The sequence below is a fragment of the Enhydra lutris genome, unplaced genomic scaffold (genome assembly GCF_002288905.1).
Source record: "Enhydra lutris kenyoni isolate GAN:26980312 unplaced genomic scaffold, ASM228890v2 scaffoldscaffold16, whole genome shotgun sequence".
Classification (NCBI taxonomy): Eukaryota; Metazoa; Chordata; class Mammalia; order Carnivora; family Mustelidae; genus Enhydra; species Enhydra lutris.
The window spans coordinates 21,592,093-21,615,218 of NW_019154100.1; the positions used below are offsets into that span (position 1 = coordinate 21,592,093).

The 23,126-nt window shown below is 36.4% G+C and overlaps 1 protein-coding gene across 1 annotated transcript in view; it reads left to right on the forward strand.

Annotated features, from left to right (window-relative positions):
• Positions 1-23,126, forward strand: part of LOC111147335 (ATP binding cassette subfamily B member 5) — a 114,285-nt gene that overhangs the window by 79,625 nt on the left and 11,534 nt on the right. Inside the window, exons 20-24 of the mRNA XM_022503327.1 lie at positions 6,818-7,021; positions 10,645-10,745; positions 11,630-11,770; positions 18,777-18,933; positions 22,043-22,240. Of these exons, the coding sequence (XP_022359035.1) occupies positions 6,818-7,021; positions 10,645-10,745; positions 11,630-11,770; positions 18,777-18,933; positions 22,043-22,240 (801 nt within the window). The remainder of the gene's footprint in view (positions 1-6,817; positions 7,022-10,644; positions 10,746-11,629; positions 11,771-18,776; positions 18,934-22,042; positions 22,241-23,126) is intronic.

A 23,126-nucleotide genomic window follows, 5' to 3' on the forward strand; every position in this document is an offset into this window, starting at 1 on the left:
TCACTCCCTTATGGAGAAATAATCCCTATAATTCCAGTTGAATCTCCATTCCACAAAATTTGCCACTTTTTTTTATTATGTTCAGTTAGCCAACATATAGTACATATAAGTTTTTGAGGTAGTGCTACTTTTTCTTTGCTAATATTTTCTTTGCTGATATTTTTCTCTTTCTACCTATCATTTAAGTTTTTTAAAATTCCAGGGAAATAGGCATTCCTATTAGCAGCAATGTTAGACTTGTATGACATCTTCCCTTTTAGCAAGTATTTACTTCAGCCAAAAAAACAAATTAGAACTGAAAGACCAACCTCACTCTCCTTACATTCAGTTTCTAACAAATAGTGTAGTCTCTCATTGAGAAAAATGAATGAAAATATTTGTCAACCTGATTACTTACAAGCATCTGGCTAATACCATTTGATCAGGGGAAAGTTTCTTGTTGGAATTTGTAAATGTTGGTCTCATAATAATTTCTGGGCAAGTCAGATCATTTTCATTGAATGAAAAGTAATAGCTAAAGATTAAATGGTTGAAATACTAATGGGAGATTTTAAAGCTGTCAGATTTAAAAAGCAAGACAAGCAAAGAAATTTTCCATGAATGAGACTATGTTTACTGGCATGTAATTCACATAAACACTTGCTTTGCAATATAAAGACAGATTCTTATCTAACTTGAATGAATACTGTTTCTACTGAAGGAAGAGTTATTTACCAATCCTATTTGTCCATTATTTATTTTCTCACAAAAACATACTAGAGATGAATTAGGAAATAATAACTCAGGGTCATATTTCCTATTTTTTCAACTTAAGACGTATTCCATCTCAGTTTTTCATCATGCAATTTCAGTTAAATTTTATTTTATCAAATGTATTAGGGTAAATGTTCATAAATTACCTCCTTAATAATAATAGTAAATACTAACAATAGTAAATATTACTTTAAAACCTTTACTATTGACTAAAAAATATATACACATTTAGCCATTTTTAGAAACTCAGGTACTTTGAGAGTCATGAGTAAAACATATTAGTGAAATAAAGTCATAGAACAACATGAGTCTTGAAATATTTGATTGAATACACCTGATTTAACTGATATTATTTCAGCCCAAAGTAATGGCTTATTGCCATACATCTGTCAACAGACTATTTTCTATGTAATATATAGTGTTATTAAGGATACAAAGCCATTTTAGATTCTTTGGAAAACTAGGTTCCATAAAACTATAAGGTATTAGTTCTGTATATTTTAGCAACCCTTTTTCATCACCCACAAGTGTTACCTCATTTTTGCCCACAGGAAATTGTGTTATTCATGCCATGATGTACAGTTGATATACCACTGGCAGATACAATGTTAGTTCTAAGAACTCTTCGCATCAGAACTATAATTATATTGTCCCAAGAAATCATAAAAATTTCATTTAATTCCAAGAGCCAGATAAATTGATTGGATTCTAGCCAGAACTAGAATATCATTGCCCAGACAGTGGTGACCTCATTTCCTGATTTAACTTTTTGACATGGGAGGTGTATAAAACAATTTGATACTACTTGTGATTCAAACAATGTTAGTCATCATCAAAATGACTCTACCAAAAAAAAAAAAAAAAAATGACTCTACCACATTATAAGGTTGGCATGTAATTGCTGTTTTGCCTTACCATTTTAGGTTGAATTCATTAAGAAACATTATCAAGTCTATAGCAAAAGGTAATGTCCAGAGCCATAGTAGTTAAAGGTGATTCTATCTGTAAAGGAAAATTTTAGTTTCAGCCCTGAACTCAGAATGTTTCAGTGAAACTATCACTACTAAACACACCCTCAAACTATTGTGTGGTAAGACAAGTCAAGATATTCAGCTTCCAATTTTGACAAAAATAGAAACAACAATGGTTAAGTCTATAGGACCAAATGAACTTCATCACTGACCATACTGGCCCAATAATGTGTGATAAATTATTTTCCACAAAATACTTGCTGGTAAGTAATACAGGATTAAATTGAGGTTCTAAACATTTTACATTTTCACAAACTTTGTAGATTTGTCCAAGTAAGCCTTTTTTTTCTACTCCACAGTTATTTTTATCACCATTAGTTGTAATATATCTTAGCAGATTTCACTTCTGGTTATACTGACTTCCTTTTCATTTAACCTCTTAGAAAATATTATCACCTATAGTTGATCCACACAGACCATTTATAGCAGCCAATTTTTTAATCACTTCAAATTCAGCATTGGCTCCTCAAAACCAACAATTGAGCAGTATCAGTAACATACATCAATCCGTCAAGAGCCAGGGAAGTCTATTCAAAAAAGTATATCTGATTTTGATTGACTACCAGTGTTGCTGCAGTCTTGTCAACTTTTTGAGCAACTGTTCTCACCTAAGGGCTAATTGTCTGATATAGGTTTATGCTCACTGAACACATTTCTTCCACTGCTCCAATTAAACATGATTTAATAAACTCACTGTTCATAAATGATTTTCTTTGCTTAGCTAATGAATGAGCCACTCAGAAACTTACTTTGGTTTCAACTTATCTTCACTCTTTAGTTTTATGAAGAAATTCTACTAAATGAGATATTCCATTTTAAATTTTCTAAGTTTTCTGAATGTTGCTTTCCTGTGGATGAAGAATATTGTGATAAGTGCTTAGTATGGAAATGTTGACCTATTTTGTATATTTGGTAGTACTATATAGTGTTATAATAAACACAACACTGTGGCATCTGATGAGAAAAAGTAATCCACAGTCCACTATGCCTTAAAAGCAGGACATTCAAGGTCTCCTTTTCTCTTCCTTTCTTATTTTTAGATGATGGATATACAATGGTAATTTTTAAAACTAAGATAAAATGTCACAGTACAGCAAGTCATGTGGCACTAAATGCTGTCAAATTATAATTGCATCACAGATTTGTAGCACACTGAGCAGCAATATAAAGTGAGGACAGTGGCACATGGGTTAGGGTTAGAGTTAGGGTTGGGTAGGGTTAGGGTTAGGGGTAGGGTTAGCAATATAAAGGTGATCTGTCTTTATTTTTTTTTTAAGATTTTATTTATTTATTTGACAGACACAAGTAGGCAGAGAGGCAGTCAGAGAGAGAGGAGGAAGCAAGCTCCTCCAAGCAGAGAGCCCGATGCAGGGCTTGATCCCAGGACCCTGGGATTATGACCTGAGCCAAAGGCAGAGGCTTTAACCCACTGAGCCACCCAGGCACCCCAGTGACCTGTCTTTATATTGCAACCCTAACTCTAGCAACTACTCAACTCTATCATTACAATTCTAAGACAGCATCCCCACATCAGGCTCCTTACTCAGTAGGGAACCTATTTCTCCCTCTCCCCCTGCCTACTGTTCCCCCTGCTTACGCACTCTCTCTCTCTCATTCTGTCAAATAAACAAAATCTTTTAAAAAAAAAAGTTTCCTGTGATTCCAGTCCCAAATTCTTTCCAGAGGTACATTATCCTCTAGGTCTTTAAGACTATTTTCTGTTTTCCTTTAGTTCTTGTAGTATTTTTCAAGGCCAGGTGTTTATTATTTTCTGTTAATTCTTCCTAGAACAGGAAAAATATATTTAGATTCTTCTTATCCTACTGCCATCACCAAAAGGCAGGGGGTGGGAGGAGAGGAACAAGTAAGTATATTCATTTGCTAGGGCTGCCATAATAAAGTATCACAGACTGGATGGCTTACACAACAGTAATTTATTTCCTCAAAGTTCTGATTGTGAGAATCCCCAGATCAAGGTATCAGGAGGATTGGTTTCATTTGGGGTCCTCTATGCTTGACTTATAAATAGCTATCTTTAGGGCACCTGAGTGGCTCAGTCTGTGTAGCATCTGCCTTTGGCTCAAGTCATAATCCCAGGGTCCTGGGATCAAGCCCTGCATTGGGCTCCCTGCTTAGAGGGACTTAGCCTACTTCTCCCTCTCCCACTCCCCCGCTTAAATTTCCTCTCTCGTTGCCTCTGTCAAATAAATAAATAAAATCTTTAAAAATAATAATAATAGGGGCGCCTGGGTGGCTCAGTGGGTTAAAGCCTCTGTCTTCGGCTCAGGTCATGATCTCAGGGTCCTGGGATCAAGCCCCACATCAGGCTCTCTGCTCAGCGGGGAGCCTGCTTCCTCCTCTCTCTCTGCCTACTTGTGATCTCTCTCTCTGTCAAAAAAATAAATAAAAATTTTAAAAATAATAATAATAAAATAAACAGCTATCTTCTAGCTGTGTCCTCATATGGTCTTTCCCATGCGTGAGCACATGTCTGCCTTCAAACTTCCTCCTCCTAAAGACATAAGTTACATTGGAGTAGTGCTCACACCAGAGACCTCATTTTAACTTAATTACATCTTTAAAGACCTCATTTCCAAATATAATGACATTCTGAGGAGCTGGGAGTCAGGACCACAACATATGAATTTGGGGTTAGGGAGAGACACAATTCATCCCATAACATACAATATCGTGTTTCTTCAGCATCACCCTTCAACTCTCAAGAGTCAGAGTGTAAGTCAGCATTAAGTAGCAAATGACATTCCTATTTCAGCCTTACAGGTCTTAGAATTAGTTTATAATACCCTTAGACACTTAAAATAGTTTACCTGTCTTAGTTGTCATTATTTAATGGTTTGTTGGGTTTTGCTCTTACTACTTGTTTTTACTTTTTTGGAATTTTCTTTAATAGCGAGAAATAGGGAAATAGCAGATTATCAAATGAGTCTTGAAGCTGAAGCCAGAAAAATATTTTAGGAATAAGGCAGAGCCTTGGGGGACACAGGACTTTTTATTGTTGTTGTTTTTTTTTTAATTTTACTTATTTATTTGAGAGAGAGTGTGTGAGAGAGATTACAAGCAGAGGGGGAAGGGTAGAGGGAGAAGCAGACTCCCTGTTGAGCAGGAAGCCTGATAGGCAAGACTTGATCCCAGGACCCCTGGATCATGACCTACACCAAAGGCAGATACTGAACAGAATGAGACACCTAGGTGCCCTACTGTTGTTATTTTAATGATGATACTAATTTGAGGGTACTTTAGTGAAATCTGATACAATCTTCTAGAGAAGCAATTTGATAATATCTATCAGGCATGTAACAGTATGTACCCTTTAACATATTACTCTAGTCTAGGTATTTAACATTAGGAATTAAAAGATGAGCATAAATATTTTGCACAAAGATGCTCATTACATCTTTATTTTTAATAGTGAAAAATTGGAATCATTCTAAGTATTTTTTGAAGACTATTTAATCACCAGGAAAAAGCTTGAAGTGTAATGTAAAAGGATTAAAGCAGGATACAAAGCTACATACACAGAATAATCCTAATCTGAATGTCTGGAAGGATGTAAATTTTAACATTATCTAAACCTTTCCAATGGTCATATTTTCATGATCATAACAAAATAAATCTTTTAAAATGTGAATTGACATTGTTGATGATAGCTATTTTTCTAGGTAAATGGAGTCTCATTTTTTCATCTGAGCACCAAAGGAATTTAACATTTCAGTTTATTACTTATCATGTGTCCCACTGAAAGTTGATTCACAAGACATATAGTTCTCATAAAATAGTTATAAAGATATTTCTACTTATTTGGGATTTTTTTCAAAATTTAAGTTACCTTATACCATGTTTCCAACTCCTTTTCGATAAATCTTGATAATGATGCTTTAAATCTTTGCTTAGTGAAACCAAATAAAATGCAGAAAATGGAATACAAAGTAATGATATCCAAAGTATATACCTTAATTAATAGTATAAATCATTCGATTCAACACTACTACGGTATAGTGACTAAGAATGCCGGCCCCTCCATCAGTGTAGAAGAAAGAGGAATGTTGGGTTTTGGAGCCCACATATAGTGAGTTGCACATCCATGTGTGGTGGCAGCCTGGTGTAGGAAAGCCAAGCCAGAGCAGAGGGAGAAGGGTATCCATGCAGGGGAGAAGCAGGGGCCATGATATCAGATTGGTTACATACAGAGAGTTTGATCACATAAATAAATCAAAGAAAATGGGAGCCAAGTTTCTCACTGTTGCAGAAGGGGATAACAAATATGAGAAGGAAGAAAGCTGAAAATAACTTCATGGTGCTGGATTGGAATTGGAGGTATCGAAGTGAATTCATGATTCATATAAATAGAGATATATAGATTTCAGTTTGTGTCTGCATCTGCACACACACACACACACACACACACATTCCCCAGTTTTTTCCACTGATATGCCATTAATAATGAGCATAATATTGACTTTTAAATAACATTATCCACCAAAAGGAACCAGGACTCCTTGGAGAAATGATAGATTCCAGCAGTACAGCCTGGAGAATCTTTTTGTATCAGAAAGTAAGAACATATTCAGAGAATGATAGGGACATGTCAAAGAACAATATCCAACATAGATAGACAAAGCAGGGCACCTGGGTGGCTCAGTCCATTAAGCGTCTGCCTTCAACTAGGGTCATGATCACAGAATCCTGGGATCAAGCCCCACATTGCATCAGGCTCCCTGCTCAACAGGGAGCTTGCTTATCCCTTTGCCACTCCCCCTTCCTGTGTTCACTCTCTTTGTGCCAAATAAATAATCTTTTAAAAAATAAATAAGATAGAAAAAGCGTAATGACTTCTTAGTAGAGGACAGTTTTTTAAGTATGGGTATTATTTAATTTCTAAGTACAAGTTCAAAGTAAAAATGTAAGTATAAATCCTAAAAAAGAAAGCCTGCCTTGTTTTGTAAGAAACTATAATAGGAATACTTGTAAATTTAAAATTAATTACTTTTTTCCCAAAATATGTCTTGTTATAGGCAACAGGTTCAAGAGTTGGTGTCTTAACACAAAATGCAACTAACATGGGACTATCAATTATCATTTCCTTCATATATGGTTGGGAGATGACACTCTTGATTTTGAGTATTGCTCCAGTACTTGCTCTGACAGGAATGATTGAAACCACAGCTATGACTGGATTTGCCAAAAAGGATAAGCAAGAACTTAAGCATGCTGGGAAGGTAAAATAAAGACTTTTTACCATCGTAACATTTTTTTTTTAAAGATTTTATTTATTTATTTGAGAGAGAGACAGTGAGAGAGAGCATGAGCGAGGAGAGGGTCAGAGGGAGAAGCAGACTCCCCATGGAGCTGGGAGCCCGATGTGGGACTCGATCCTGGGACCCCGGGATCATGACCTGAGCCAAAGGCAGTCGTCCAACCAACTGAGCCACCCAGGCATCCCACCATCGTAACATTTTAAGAGGAAAACAAAGAGTTGCCATTTTTATAGTATGCTAACTTCCTTTCTTAGGTGCCTGTAAAGAGGTATATATGAATTGAAATGCATCCAGACTAATTTAGGATGGGGTATAAATAGGCTGTAGTATAACAGGATTTGTGATTTAGAGTGTAGACTCTAGAGTCAAATTGGCGAAATTACATTTTAGATTCTATCACTAACGAATGTGTGATATGAGCAAGTTGTGTCAACCTTTCTGGACTTCAATTTCTTCCTCTGTAAGGTGGGAATAATAATAATACCACTTGCAGATTTTTCTAAGTATTACACAAAACACTTAGCATTATTATATTCAAGACATTTAGAATAGTGTCTAGAAGATAGTATGCACTCAATAATGCCAGCCATATTGCCATTATCAGGAGGGAAATTGCTAACATCATGATTCCACATTCTCTGATTGTTCAATAATTAAATTTTCTTAAACAATTTTAGTTATTTTTATTTCTCAAAATGTAGAGGAAATAAGAGTTACTGAATATAAGGCAATTTTCTGTTTCTGATAGTGCCTAAAATAAGATTTTAGAAACAAGGACCATCTTTATACTGATCAAGATGAACATTTTAATTACTGGGAAAATGTCTCTCAGGAATAATCATATTTATAAAAATAATCATTGGGGCGCCTGGGTGGCTCAGTGGGTTAAGCCTCTGCCTTCGGCTCAGGTCATGATCCCAGGGTTCTGGGATCGAGCCCCGCATCGGGCTCTTTGCTCAGCAGGGAGCCTGCTTCCTCCTCTCTCTCTGCCTGCCTCTCTCTCTGCCTGCCTCTCGGCCTACTTGTGATCTCTGTCTGTCAAATAAATAAATAAAATCTTAAAAAAATAAAAATAAAAATAAAATAATCATTATATTTGAGGTTTAGGGGACATTAGCATTGTAGTTTCATAACATCTAAGAATTGAAAGAAATGTCATTTGATCCAACCAGTTATCCACAAAAGGAATCCCTTGTATGACATCCCTGTCAAGTGTCCCATCTTTTACCCCTTTTCCTCCAGTGGCAAGCAGTGCATTACTTTCTCAGGCTGCCTACCCTGAATAGCCTTTGGATGGTAGGCAATTTTTGGTTTTGGTGTTTGTTTGTCTGTTTGTTGGGGGCCTTCTATCCTACCATACTTGGCTTTCATCTCAGTAGAGATCCAAAGCCCCCTTCCCATAGCAGCCTTTAGGGAACTGCGTCATGTAAATGCCAAGTCTTCTCTTAGTCATCCATCCACAGGTCTTTAAGCTGTTCCTCTCATGATACAGTTTCAAAGACTTTTATCACTTGGGTGAACACCCTCTGAGTCTGAAAATGATTTTAATACTAGTTTTGTTCTATATCCAGTGACTATCACAGTTAGACATGAATTGGAATGCCAAGCATGTGACTCATTGAAATCTGGTTTGTGTGACCCTTGGACCTTTCCACCTTCCTTGGACTAGATAAAGACCCTTGGAATGTCTGCTTGGGCACTACAGACTGAACTGTTTAGCATATATTTGCCTCAGAGACAGTGAAAAGTTGTTTGGCCCTCCCTGTGGTGCAAATTATCACAACCTTCAAATTAATGGGGCTATGATTAATTATATTTTACTCATCTTAATTTTTATATCATGAGCTTTAACCTTTATATGTGTCCTTCAGTTTTTCCTTTTTAGATTATTTGAATAACCCCAGACTATACAGTCAGTAACTGTAATCAAACAATCTGTCTCTTTCTCAGTCGCTTTTAATCTACTTACCAAACACCAAAACTTAGAATAGGGACCAATAAAACATATTGGTCCTTCTTCAGTTGCATGTGTAGATTTGGACAAATCATCAACTGTTTTACTTTTCATACTCAAAATAACTGTATTAGTTTTTTGGTTTTTTACAGAGGACTATTTTCCAAGATTCTATAATGATATTAGTCCTTTCTCCATTGTGAAAAATGATCACAAAGATTTTTTGCTCATTTCCTCCCTCAGGGTTTCAGCATTTTTACCCATTTTTCTTGCATACTACAGTGTATGTTACAAATGGTGGTTACTTTGAGCTTACTCTAAAATTAATGAGAACTTAGAACAACTCAGAGTCAAAACTGAGAGCAGAATCCAGGTGCCCCGCACACCATCCAGAAATCTGGTTCTCTCCTGTAACCCAAGTTATTCTTTAAATAACACTGGGTGACCACCTAGGTCTTCCTCTATCCCACAGTCTACACTGCCACTATGGAAATAGAATGCAAAAGCAGGAAATTTCTCTTTCAAGTCAATATGTGTTCTCATGTCCAACAAGTTATTCTAAGCCAAAAGTCTCCATTTCTCATGTAATTATTCCTTCTTTTCAAATATTATAGAAATATGGAAAAGCATTAGGGCACCTGGGTGGCTCAGTTGGTTAAGTGGCTGACTCTTGATTTCAGCTCAGCTCATGATCTTAGGGTCCCAGGATTGAGGCCCAGGTCAGGCTCCACACTTAGCAGGGAGTCTGCTTGAATCTGCTCTCTCTCCCTCTCCTTTTGCCCTTCCCTCTGCTCGTGCGTGCTCTCTCTCTGTCTCAGAAAGAAAGAAAAGAGGAGGAAGGAAGGAAGGAGAGAGAGAGAGAGAGAAAGAAAGAAGGGAAGGAAGGAAGAAAGGCATTAATTATATTTAAGTTAAGTATCTTTTTTTTTAAAGATTTTATTTATTTATTTGACAGACAGAGATCACAAGTAGGCAGAGAGACAGGCAAATAGAGAGGGGGAAGCAGGCTCCCTGCCTAGCAAAGAGCCTGAGGCAGGGCTCGATCCCAGGACCCTGGGATCATGATCTGAGCCAAAGGCAGAGGCTTTAACCCACCCACCTTGAGCCACCCAGGGGACCCTAAATTAAATATCTTTTTAAGTTCACAGACATCAAAATGAGAAATGGCTGTAACTTATATAGCATTTAATAGCCTTACCCATATTACTTTACTGCAGTGTTCCTGAGGTTTTTTGGTTGCTATTTGTATTTTTGTGCAATTATTTATTTGATTCTGTCTACGGTCTTCTTGAATTATCTCATACTTTCTTTGCATAATTACATATGAACATAATGCTAATGTTTGATCTCTCTGCCTACAGAACCAGTTTAAATAGAAATTCAGTGAAGATTCCAAGGGGACTGAATTTAGATCTGTGGACTAAATCTTTTCAAAATAAATTTTTCTTGAGCCTATTATCCTAAAATGTTATTTTCCTATCTTGTTTTTGGGAAAGAAAAAAAGAAGCTAAGAAAACTTATTGACTTAATGCTATACTTAATATGCCCCCAATATAAATGACTGGAATTCACAACCAGAGTTTAACCATTACTAATTTTATTTCTTTATTTTACTGTCCTATTTTATAAGATAGCAACTGAAGCTGTGGAAAATATTCGGACTATAGTGTCATTAACAAGAGAAAAAGCCTTTGAGCAAGCATATGAGGAGACACTTCAGATCCAACACAGGTGATTGTAGATTCATACTGACTTCATTAACTAACTTTAGCTGTCCCTGTAAAGGCAGTCTTCCTGGATGACAACAGTGGTTTGCCTGCCAATTTATTTGCTCTGGAATCTTTCCTAATAATGGTATATCATCATTTCTCATATGACTTCATCAAGAGAAGACTAGTAAAAGCAATTGAGAACAAGCACAGGTGGAATATTTTAGTCCTCCCATGTTGCTACAAACTATAGTTAGTAGCATGAACTACTACTAACTATGCACATTTTTATTATTTTCCTGAAACCAATTTGAGGGTATAATATATTCAAGAAAGAAAATAAGATTGCTTAGCCCTTTATATTGAATAGCTAAAATGGTTCACATTTTAAGATGAATGTATATATGACAAATGTGATCACTCCTTTTAATTTTAAACCAGTCCTCCTTATCACATTTACTTAGTGATACTATTTGCATTACTTTATCAGAGAGATAGCTTTGAACTCTTTTACATTCATGCCTGTGGTTGGTACCACCCTTTAATTTCCACTACTTATTGTGCTAGTGAAATGTTATAATAGACAATATTTCTAAATACTTCAAAACCAAATCTCTTCAACTCTTTCATTAGCTGTTCATTCACAGACCTTGTCCATTCGTAGACAGAGGAAATTTTGTTGCAATGAACTATAGAGTATAGAACTATAGAGAGAATCATTATATTATCTGTTTTCTCTATAATAATTCTCATTTTAAAACACTCACTTTCTCTTTTATTCTTAGAAGAATGTATATCCCTTAAATGATAATATGTCTAGTCTTCTGTATTCATTACTCTACATTCATTTTAAATGAACTTGCTATACCTTGTGCCTCATTACTTAGTAAATTTTGTGCATTTCAGAAATACCTGGAAGAAAGCACAGATCTTTGGAATCTGTTATGCATTCAGCCATGCTTTTGTATATTTCGCATATGCAGTGGGTTTTCAATTTGGAGGCTATTTAATTCAAGCTGGACGAGTGACCCCAGAGGGCATGTTCGTGTAAGTTGTGCAAATATTTAAATCCTGAAAATGGGTTATGTACTTAAATTAACCAGAAAGATTCCTACTTTATACTTCATTGATCATTTAAATCACATAATGTGGGAAATACATGCCCAGAAAGTTTTTAAATATTATTTTGTTATTTAATATCTTTAAGTACCGTCTACCTGGTAAACTGATACTGATATAGTATCAGTAGTCTGAGTTAAACTCGCAAATGAATTTCTCCCTACTTCAGTTTACTAGAATGTGGGAATGTAGGGGTAAAATATGCCTTATTGTCATCCATTCCTTCAAGAATTTGTAAGACTTCATGGAACTCCCAGCGGAGGGAGATAGCATTATCAAATAAGACTATACATTTGCGGGGCACCTTGGTGGCTCAGTGGGTTAAGCCTCTGCCTTCAGCTCAGGTCATGATCCCAGGGTCCTGGGATCGAGCCCCGCATCAGGCTGTCTGTTCAGCAGGGAGCCTGCTTTCTCCTCTCTCTCTTCCTGCCTCTCTGCCTACTTGTGATCTATCAAATAAATAAATAAAATCTTAAAAAAAAAAAAAGACTATACATTTGTGAGGCTGAATTCTTCGCTAAGCAAATTGCTTCAGAAGAAACACATACAAATGAGTACTTCCCTTTAGAAAAGTTACATTTGGAATTGGTCATGGCATCCCAAAGAGGATGCTTCTTCTTAAGGCATTTGTTTGAGCATAGTAGAAAGTTGCTTTACTTTCTAGGAACACCTAACTTCAACTTCTGAAATTAGAAAAATTAATTTTGAGTGTTAATTCTGAACTTCTAAGATGACAGAACGTTGCTAATCTGTATCATAAATGTCACTGCTAAATATTTAGAGCTAGAGAAATCTATACAATATTTGACTCCAGAAGTAATGCTATGTTTTTTTTTTTTACAAGCCCACTAAAACATACACATCAAAGCAAGGAGAAGCCTCTTCAGAATACTGACTTGGGAGATTACACCTATTCCAAACACGCTGTCATTTGGCAAAATATGTTGGGAATTCGCCTTTGGGGTTTGCCTCCCGAGACTCAGGCACATTCTTTTGAATTCCTCAGTGATGGCACACAGTTGTACTTTGAGGATATATTCAATTTGAGGAAATGACAAAAAGTCATTTGAAGCCTGGACACCTGGATGGCTCAGTCAGTTGAGCATCTGCCTTTGGCTCAGGTCATGATCCTGGAGCCTGGGAAAGATCCCCACATTGGGCTTTCTATTCAGCAGGGAATCTACTTCTACTTCTCCCTCTGCCCTTCTTCCACTCGTGCTAACTTGCTCTCTCTGAGAGAAATACATAAAATATTTCTTTAAAAAAAAAAAAGTCATTTGAAGCCAGTTAATTTCAGAATAACTTGCAATAATTTTTGGCTTCTATTCATGTGATTATTTATTTATTTATTTATTTATCAAATATTAACTTCCTGGGGGAAGTTTTTTTGCTAGGCACTCAGAAGAAAATAGTCCACAGTTCACCAACCCAGTATTCCTGAATCTTATCTGACTATAAGTCCCCTTTGCAGTTTCCTAGAAGCAGATTTCCTTCTAAAATGGAATATCTGTATTTGAAATTTCAACAGAAATTGTAAGCTCCTTGTTCTATGTTTTCCTATACCTTAACACATCATGCAGTATTGCCTATATGAATACGTAAACCACAGTAAGACATGTAGTATTGAGCTTCATTCTGATTACACGAACTAATCTACTTAGATTAACAAGAAGCCAAATGTAGAATCACTTATAGTAATTTATTCAGCTCACCAGCTTGCACTAAATTAGCAAGTTTTTCCCTTAGTTCTAATGTGATACAGGCAATCACAAGCTTAAAAGTTGACTGTATTCCAAAAGTTTGTTTGTAAGCCAAATGTTTGACTCAGAACATATTTTCCTCATTTTGCTCTGAACCTTCTGCAGCCATCTTTAAATCTCTAGGGTCTCATTTCTTCAGGGTTACTAGTCTTTAGTATTAGTTGAAGGCTAGCCAATTAAATATATTTATACTAATGTAGGATGTCTAATGATTTTATAAGTTCCCACCGTGTGTAAAAACTTTTATGGGGTGCCTGAGTGGCTCAGTCAGTTAAACATCTGACTTCGTTTCAGCTCAGGTCCTGATCTCATGGCAGAGAGTCAGGCAGAGAGAGAGGGGGAAGCAGGCTCCCTGCTGAGCAGAGAGCCCGACTAGGGCCTGGATCCCAGGACCCTGGGATCATGACCTGAACCGAAGGCAGAGGCTTTAACCCACTGAGCCACCCAGGTACCCCGAAATTCTCTTCTTTTAAGTTTTCACACACCTATGTGTAGTAAAATTCTCCCCCCCTGCCTCTGTTAGCCCTGGCAACACTTTCAATGTATACTATAAATGTACAGATTTTGAAAAATACAAAATAAGTTTATTTTCTCCTGTCTGATTTTCCACTAGCACCTTTAGGTTACTTTCTAGCTGACTTGCCTTTTGCAATCCAGGTCAGAAACCACTAGCGTCCAAGCAGAGGTTTTTGCAACTTTCCATACCTCCACTTCAGAACTTCCCTCTATCTGTTTCTTCCTTCTTTGCTATATACATTAGCAGGAAGCAGATAGGTGAGAAAGAATCAGGCACGGCAACCCTCAGTACAGTAATAATGAAAACTTGCTGAGAGACGAACCACACATTTCATGTGTTGCGGCCTAGTCCTCCAAAAATCCAAATAAAGTTCTTGACAAGAAATCCTTTGGACTTTGAATATTAAATGTGGTTATTGGCCATATAATATTCAACATAAGTGGGTTTTCAATGAATATTAATAGTTGGTTGATGTCTTGAAGTACTAAGGGATAGAAGGAGACAAGCTAGGCCTCCACCACCATCTTTTGCTCTGGTAGGCCAAGCAGCCGTGAAAGAACTGTGGGTGTCATCATTATAATTAGGAGAGAAGCCTTAACTAGCCCAAACAAAGAAAACAGGAAAGTCTTCTTTCAGTGTTCACTGCCATGGCAGCCACCCAATTTATGCCCAGCTCTACCTCAAGGATTATCCAGAAGAGAAGAGACAAGATAAGGAAAATAGATAAAATGATCAACCACTGAAGGGATCTAAAGGAGAAAAATCAAGGTGGATTTGATTATCTAGGGCTCTATGAAGATTCTAAAATGGGAAACAAAGTGGTAACAAGCCCCGACATGCAGGGGGAGATTGTCCAGGTCAGCTTTCCACTGGAAGGAACACCATGTAAGGAAAGTACAGTGAATAAGCAGGTTCAGGTCCCAGTCCTACAGGTTTGTAACTGTGTGATCCTGAACAAATGCTTAATTTCCCTAAGCTGTATTAAGAAGGGATAAGAGTTCCTGCCTTACTTATCTCTTAGATGATCAAATGGTTTCATATATATGAAAACATTCTCTAAAACCCAAAGTACCAAATAAATATAAGTTGTGTATTTTCTCTCTTCCATGTGTTGAGGAAAGGATTTAGGGTGGGAAGAAAAGAATCTTTGGAGTGTTCTATGGATGTTAGGGAAAAACAGTATGAGTATAGTTATAATGGCCACCTCTGTGAGGAAAAATACTCTGCTTTCTAGTCAAAAAGACGAAACTTATTGAGTATGAGCTTCAGAAGCTGGGATCTGACCTGGTGCGCTGATGTATCTCTATAGAAGTGTGAGAGCTTATTTGCCAACAAAAAGTGTCTCTAACTTTCACTTCCATAAGATTAATAATAATAACTTAAACATTTGTTAAGCACTGTACAATGCATTTATATTATTAATATATTTAATTCTCACAACAGTCTGTAAGACTAGTAGATAGTCCTATTTATCTCCTGTTTGCCAGTAAGGAAACAGAAGCACAGAACATGCCCAAGGTCACACAGCTAGTAAATAAACAGTGGAGTTTGGATGTAGTCCCAGTGGTCTGGCTTCAGAGCTCTGAACCCCCCAGTATACTTACTCTTAGAGTAAGTCACCAAAGGTATACAAACTGAGTATGGAGCAAGATTAAGGGGAGACAAATAGATGTGAACCAATAACTATGCAGGCTATTCCTATTTGGATCAGTTGTGTTAAAATTAGGATCATTCATTTCTGTACTTTTTTGTGTTGTTCCTAGACAAAGAATATTTGTAAAATTCCAGTTTGATTTCAGCAGCAGTGATGGGCAAGAGGATTTTCCACCATTGCTTGGACATCCTTGAAAGAATTATTGTAGTGAGGATCCAATGACACTGGCCCCATGAACTTACAGAGAACCCATAAAACTAAGGAGATCAAAGCCCAGCACCTGAAAATCCTTTCCAGACCTCTTCTTGCTCAATATTCTCCCTTAACCCTGGCCAACCCACAAAGTTGCAGTACTATTTGTTGTGAATAAATAGGTTTTGAGTAAAGATTAACTGCAGTTCAGTTCATTCTAGGTAATTGGGCCAGAATCAGCTAGGGCACATTCTGTAACAGACCAGTATCAGCCTATGTTTATACAGAACCCACCTGGGAAAAAAAATATATAAGAGATTAATATCCCTGACTCAACCCCCAGATAGTTCTCTTACCACAAAATTAGGTTCCCCAGTATAATCCTCATTAATATCAACCCCCCTTTGGACTTACCCTCCCCTCAACACATATACAATAAAGACAGCACTGAGCTTTTAGCTAATACTCTCCCTCCTCTACCGAAACTTTCCTTCCTCTAATGTGCATCCTTAAAGTCATTTATCTCTCACAGATACAAGTTCTCCATGGAAGGCCCTTCTCCCCTTCTCAGTAAACTTCCATTTTAAGAGAAGGACATTTTAACAGGGGCACCCGGGTGGCTCAGTCGGGTGAGCATCCAACTCCTGATTTCGGCTTAGGTCATGATCTCAGGGTCCTGGGATCGAGGTCTACATCAGGCTCCAGGTTGAGCACAGAGTAGGCTTAGGATTCTCTCTCTCCCTCTCCCTCTTCTCTTCCCCCTGCCATCTCTCTCTCTCTGAAATAAATAAATAAAATCTCTTATTTTAAAAAGAGAGGGACCTAACAAAGACATTGTCCTCTGTATATTTATCCTTAATATTCAAAATGAATTTTGTGGTGGAAATTTAGGACAGGTAGATATTTTGGCATGTCTGAAATCAGAGGAGGAAGGCATTTTTTCTGTTGTTCTGAGAAGCCTCTATCCTTGTGAGACCAGAATCCAGGTCTCCAGACTCATAATCCAATGATCTTCCCATCTCACTGACTCTTGGATCAGACTGAGGCTTAAGTCTAATTCAATTAGATTTTAACTCGCATTAAAGAAAAAAAAAACCTCTGATGTGTTACTAAACTCAATAATCACTTCTAATATTTATAACTGGATATTGAGTATTTTGAATGGCATTTTGGGCTTTAGACTATTTCCATAAACATTAGTACTAAAAATGTCTTGATATCACAGAACTAATGGCTACAAAAAATATCAGACATACACGTAAACTGGTTTTTATATTCTATACGGTGCTTGACCTTTGAAAAGACAACAATTCAGGATCTGAGGTTTAGGTCACTGAAGAGATTGCATCAACGTCCACTCATTGGTAGGTTCCATCTCCAGAGAAACTCACAAGGAGACCAGAACATGTTTACCTTGCTGTGATCCAGCATGGCAAACAAACAACTGGGTTCTGTGATAGCCTTTTACTGGTCAGTAAGGGGAAAGGGGTAGGGGGATGGGCAAAATAGGTGAAGAGGACTATGAGATACAAACTTCTGGTTATAAAGTAAGCAAGCCATGGGGATATAAAGTACAGCACAGGGAATATAGTCCAGTAATATTATAGTATCTTTATATGGTGACAGATGGAACTAGACTTACGTGGTGATTATTTTATAATGTATAAAAAATGTTGAGTCACTATGCTATATCCCTAAAACTAACATAATATTGCATGTCAGCTATACTTCAATAATAAATAAACAAATATTGCCACTGGAACTTGTCCAGTCTTAGCTGAATTATACTTTTAGTTCTGCTATGGAGATACATTATATTTTATTCTATTAAAATGTTTCCATGGCTAAAATGAAAATGAGAGAAAAATATTTGACCGTGGCCACATGATATGCCACATATCTGTGCATATTCTGTATGCTTTCAGATATCATTTGCATACTTACTATTTTATAATTAAAACATGTTTTAAAAGTGAAATCATAATCTGTATAGCAAACCTAAAAGATCAAAGCTCTTCTTCCAGGCTTGTTAAGGTATATTTTAGTCAGATTTTGTTTCAAGGACCTTAACAAAATATAATCTCCATGCTTTGCTCTCTCTTTAAATCATGTAGCACTTCAGGCACATAAACAATCATCTGGCATCAGTTGTCTGTTCTAATTACATTATATGCAAAAAAGAGGGGGGATACCTATTCATATTTCCTGTGTAAATTCAGATCTTACTACTAGAGACTCACCCTTCCTATGGTCGTTGACTTCTCTGTCAAATCTCCAAGCAAGTGAGCCTTACATCAAGGTGGTTAAGTTTTATATTCACTAGTTTAGGGCCTTTGATCTTTGTCTCTAATTGGAAGAGGAACTTTTAAGATTACGTGAGCTCCAAAGGTTATTTTGGTATACAGTGCTAGGGATGATCACTGTGTGGTAGAAAATTATAAAAGAGGTATCACTGGGGCACCTGGGTGGCTCAGTTAAGTATCCAACTCTTGGTTTTGGTGCCAGTCATGATTTCGGGGTCATGGCATCGAGCCCCAGGTCAGACGCTGCACCCACTGGGGAATCAGCTTGAGATTTCTCTCCCACTCTCTCTCTCCATCTTCCCTTGCTTGCGCTCTCTCTCTTTCTAAAATTAATTAATTAATTAATTACAAACAAACAAAAGAGATATCATTGTTGGGACTTCAACATTAGTGGTGTTGTCTAGACCAAAAGTTTATTTATATTCCTGTGCCTGCTTTTTCCTTCACTTTTTTAGAGTTCTATTGTTTGGAAATGAACCTAAGATTCAAATGCTTTATCTTTTGATAGAATTTTTACTGCAATTGCATATGGAGCTATGGCCATTGGAGAAACACTTGTTTTGGCACCTGAATATTCGAGAGCCAAATCTGGGGCTGCACATCTGTTTGCTTTGCTGGAAAAGAAACCAACTATAGACAGCTATAGTCAAGAAGGGAAAAAACCAGTAAGCACAACTATGATTTTAAATGTCCACATTATTAATTACACATATGAATACTCTTATATAGAGACTTAAATGAAGGCATTATTTGATAACTTTGCAAAAGATAGTGCTCTAAAGAATTAAAAACTTGTATAAAATAACTGTTATGGCTACAAAGGGAGAAAGGGGTCTTTTCACCTCTGCTACTAAAACATACACATATTTTATATTAAAAAACATACTTCTAGTTTATTCGCCTGATGCCTTAAAAATGTTCTTGAACGAAGAATTTATTTATATATTTAATTTTATTTAGACAGCCAAAACTTTAGTCTTGGATGAGGATTTGCATTGGCATTAATTCTTTTTTTTCCTCTGATAATTTATACAAAATGAATAATGTCTGCTGTTTCAGACACCACATTTTATGGAAAATATATCTGCAATCAGAAGAGGGGGGAAAAAAGGAACTATATTTATTAAATTCACACATACATAGACATACATATTTAACCACTAACTCTAAAAGACCATGAATATTAAGAGAGAAATAATAGTGAGATTGTATAATTTCAAAACAAGCCTCTTAATAGTATCTTATGCATTAAATATATATCCAATTTTAAGACTTTTTTGAACAGTTTAAATTTAAAAGTAAGAATAGCCATTAGGTATATACTTAAAAGAAATTTTTCATTTAAAATTATTTCCCTCTTGGGGCACCTGGGTGGCTCAGTGGGTTAAGCCTCTGCCTTCCACTCAGGTCATAATCTCAAGGTCCTGGGATCGAGCCCCCCGTCGGGCTCTCCACTCTGTGGGGAGCCTGCTTCCCTCCTCTCTCTGCCTGCCTCTCTGTCTACTTGTGCTCTCTCTCTCTCTCTGTGTCAAATAAATAAATACATAAAATCTTTAAAAATAATAATAAATAAATAAATAATTTCCCTGTGAAAATTTTCACAGTAGATTTATATGTATGGTAGCTAAAATAGTACATTATCTCTAAAGCTACTAATTATTAAAAAGAATGCCAGTCCTTAGTTACAGATTTTGAAAAGATCTTGACATTCTCTCTTTTTTTTTTTTCTAAAGATTTTATTTATTTATTTGACAGACAGAGATCACAAGTAGGCAGAGAGAGAGGAAGGGAAGCAAGCTCCCTGCCAAGCAGAGAGCTCGATGCGGGGCTCGATCCCAGGACCCTGGGATCATGAACTGAGCCAATGGCAGCAGCTTAACCCGCTGAGCCACCCAGGTGCCCCAGATCTTGACATTCTCAAAATACAATGCTCAAAGGTACATTATAGTCAAAATAAGATTTCATATTTGTCTTTTAGAAAGTAAAGGACATAGAAAAGTTTTTTTTTAATCTTGGGATTTAGATCTATAATAACATTGCTACTTGTTTCTTTCAGAGCATTATAGTAAAGGGATTGAGTATCTCACAGATAAATGTCTTCATAGAATTACATTACAAGGCATGGAATATTGGAAATGTTTCTTATTAAAACTGTAAAATTAATTTATTTACTCATTTTATTTAATATACAAATATTTCTAAATATCACTTCCTGTGCTTTTAAAAATTAAAAACTGGGAAAACAAAATATATGAAGGTAATCGATATATTTTTCTATCTACTTTTGTAGATGGTTGAAATTTTCCATAATAAATGTTTAAAATAAGGGGGCCTGCGTGGCTTAGTTAAGTGTCTGCCTTCAGCTCAGGTTGTGACCTTGGGGTCCTGGGATTGAGCCCCAAGTCAGGCTCCCTGCTCAGCGGTGGGTCTTTTTCTCCTTCTCCCTCTCCCCCCTCCCTCTGCTCGTGCTCTCTTTTTCTCTCTCAAATAAATAATCTTTTTAAAAAATTTTTAAAATAGTAAGAATAAATTTTAAAATGTATTAAAGTCTACTAGTGTAAAATCTCTCTATGCCTTTTCCAAAGGCACAGAGCATACACAAAAATAATGCACTATAGTTTCCAGGTTGATTTTGTTAGACATTTATGCATAAATAATACTCATTTTGGGGAAAAGCAGAAAGCACTGAATAAGCTAAAAATAAGCTACTGTAGCACTTAACATTTTGGCATATATCCTAACATTTCTTTCTTTTGACAACGGAGTATCATCATCAAACATTTTTTGATGCTCTTGTCCTCCATCTACCCCTGGCTTCTGCCTGTATGCTGGGTTCAGAAGATGCTGAGCGTGACTATTAAACCTGACTATTTAAAATGCAACTGAATGAGGGCAGATAAACATGAAGATCAAAAGAACCCCAAAATCTTAGAACCAAATCTATACAGGGAAAGTTAATCATTTAGTAATAGTTCTGGGAAGTCTTTCATAAACATCTCTGGTATATGTAAGTATTGGTTTACAAATACTTACACAAAAAAGAAATTAAAGCATAGAGAGAAAAATTAACGTTTAGGCATCACTGCCAAATAATGATAAATTGAAAACAAAGATAAGCCCAAATTCAAAACATAATGTATATTAACTCTAAAACCATGTCTAACTTACAAAATTAACATTTATACATATAGTTTATGAGGACCCCAGCTATTCTGAATTAAGCAATAAGGTCTGTAAAGCAAACTAAATTTTTAAAGATATGTATATACAGTTATGCAAAACATTTGGTCAAACAGCTAGTCTGCGGATTAGACAATGTCTATGTAGTGAAACCAAAGGAAACCAGTGTTTTTTAGAACTCAGTGAGGTCCAGAAATGACAAGAAGTACAGATATAAAAATCTAAACAGGGGTGCCTGGGTGGCTCAGTGAGTTAAAGCCTCTGCCTTCAGCTCAGGTCATGATCTCAGGGTCCTGGGATCGAGCCCCGCATCGGGCTCTCTGCTCAGCGGGAAGCCTGCTTCCTCCTCTCTCTGCCTGCCTCTCTGCCTACTTGTGATTTCTCTCTGTCAAATAAATAAAATCTTAAAAAAAAAAAAATCTAAACAAAAGTGACAGAAATGATTATGCAGTCAGCAGCTCTATAGAGAGGAATATTGTTTAAAATAAAAGTGGTTATGGAAGCATGTGTAATTTTCAGGAAACAGTTGGCCAATGTGCTATAATGTGTTACAATCTTTTTTTAAGTTCTGAACCCTGCCAACTTTTTCCCCAGGATATATGTGAAGGAAATATAGAGTTTCGAGAAGTCTCTTTTTTCTATCCATGTCGCCAGGATGTTCTCATCCTTTGTGACTTCTCCCTCAGTATTGAGAAAGGGAAGACAGTAGCATTTGTTGGGAGCAGTGGCTGTGGAAAAAGCACTTCTATCCAGCTTCTGCAAAGATTTTATGACCCTGTGAAAGGACAAGTGGTAAGACTGATTTTAAATACTGCTTATCTAGGGTTTAGTGATGCTATTCTTAAACATTCTCTTGGGCTTAATCATCCTTACTGGTTTGAATAGGGCAAATAGTGCAGTAGTTTAGGGGGGAAAAAAAACTCTCTCCCTTAATTAAGTGGGCAAGCAAACCAATAACAAAAATGATGGATAGGACTTTGAGGCTAAATACAAAATACAAAGACTCAAAGATTCTTCGGTGATGATGGTGGCAGACATTTTGATCTTAAATTGAAGACGACACAGACAAGTGGAAAGATATTCCATGCTCATGGATTGGAAGACCAAAAATTGCTAAAATATCTGTTACCCTAAACAATCTAAGAATTTAATGCAATGTCTATCAAAACACCAACAGCATTTTTCACAAATCTAGAACATTCTTAAAATTTATATGAAACCACAAAAGACCTATAATAGGCCAAACAATCTTAAAAAGGAAAAGCAAAGCTGGAGGCATCACAATTCCAGATTTCAAGTTATGTTACAAAGTTACAGTGATCAAAACAGTATGGTATTGGCACAAAAATAGACACAGACCAATGGATGATAATACAGAGTCCAGAAATAAAGCCAAACCTTCAACAAAAGAGGAAAGAATATACAATAGGGAAGAGACAGTCAATAAATGTGCTAGGAAAATTGGGCATTTACATGCAAAAGGATGAAACTGGACCACTTTCTAATATCATATGTAAAATAATTCAAAATAGATTAAATATATACATGTAAGACCTGAAACTACAACAGTCCTAGAAGAGAACACAGGCAGTAATTTCTCCGACATTGGCTATAGCAACATTTTTCTAAATATGTCTCCTAAGGCAAGGGAAATGAAAGCAAAAATAAACTATTGAGA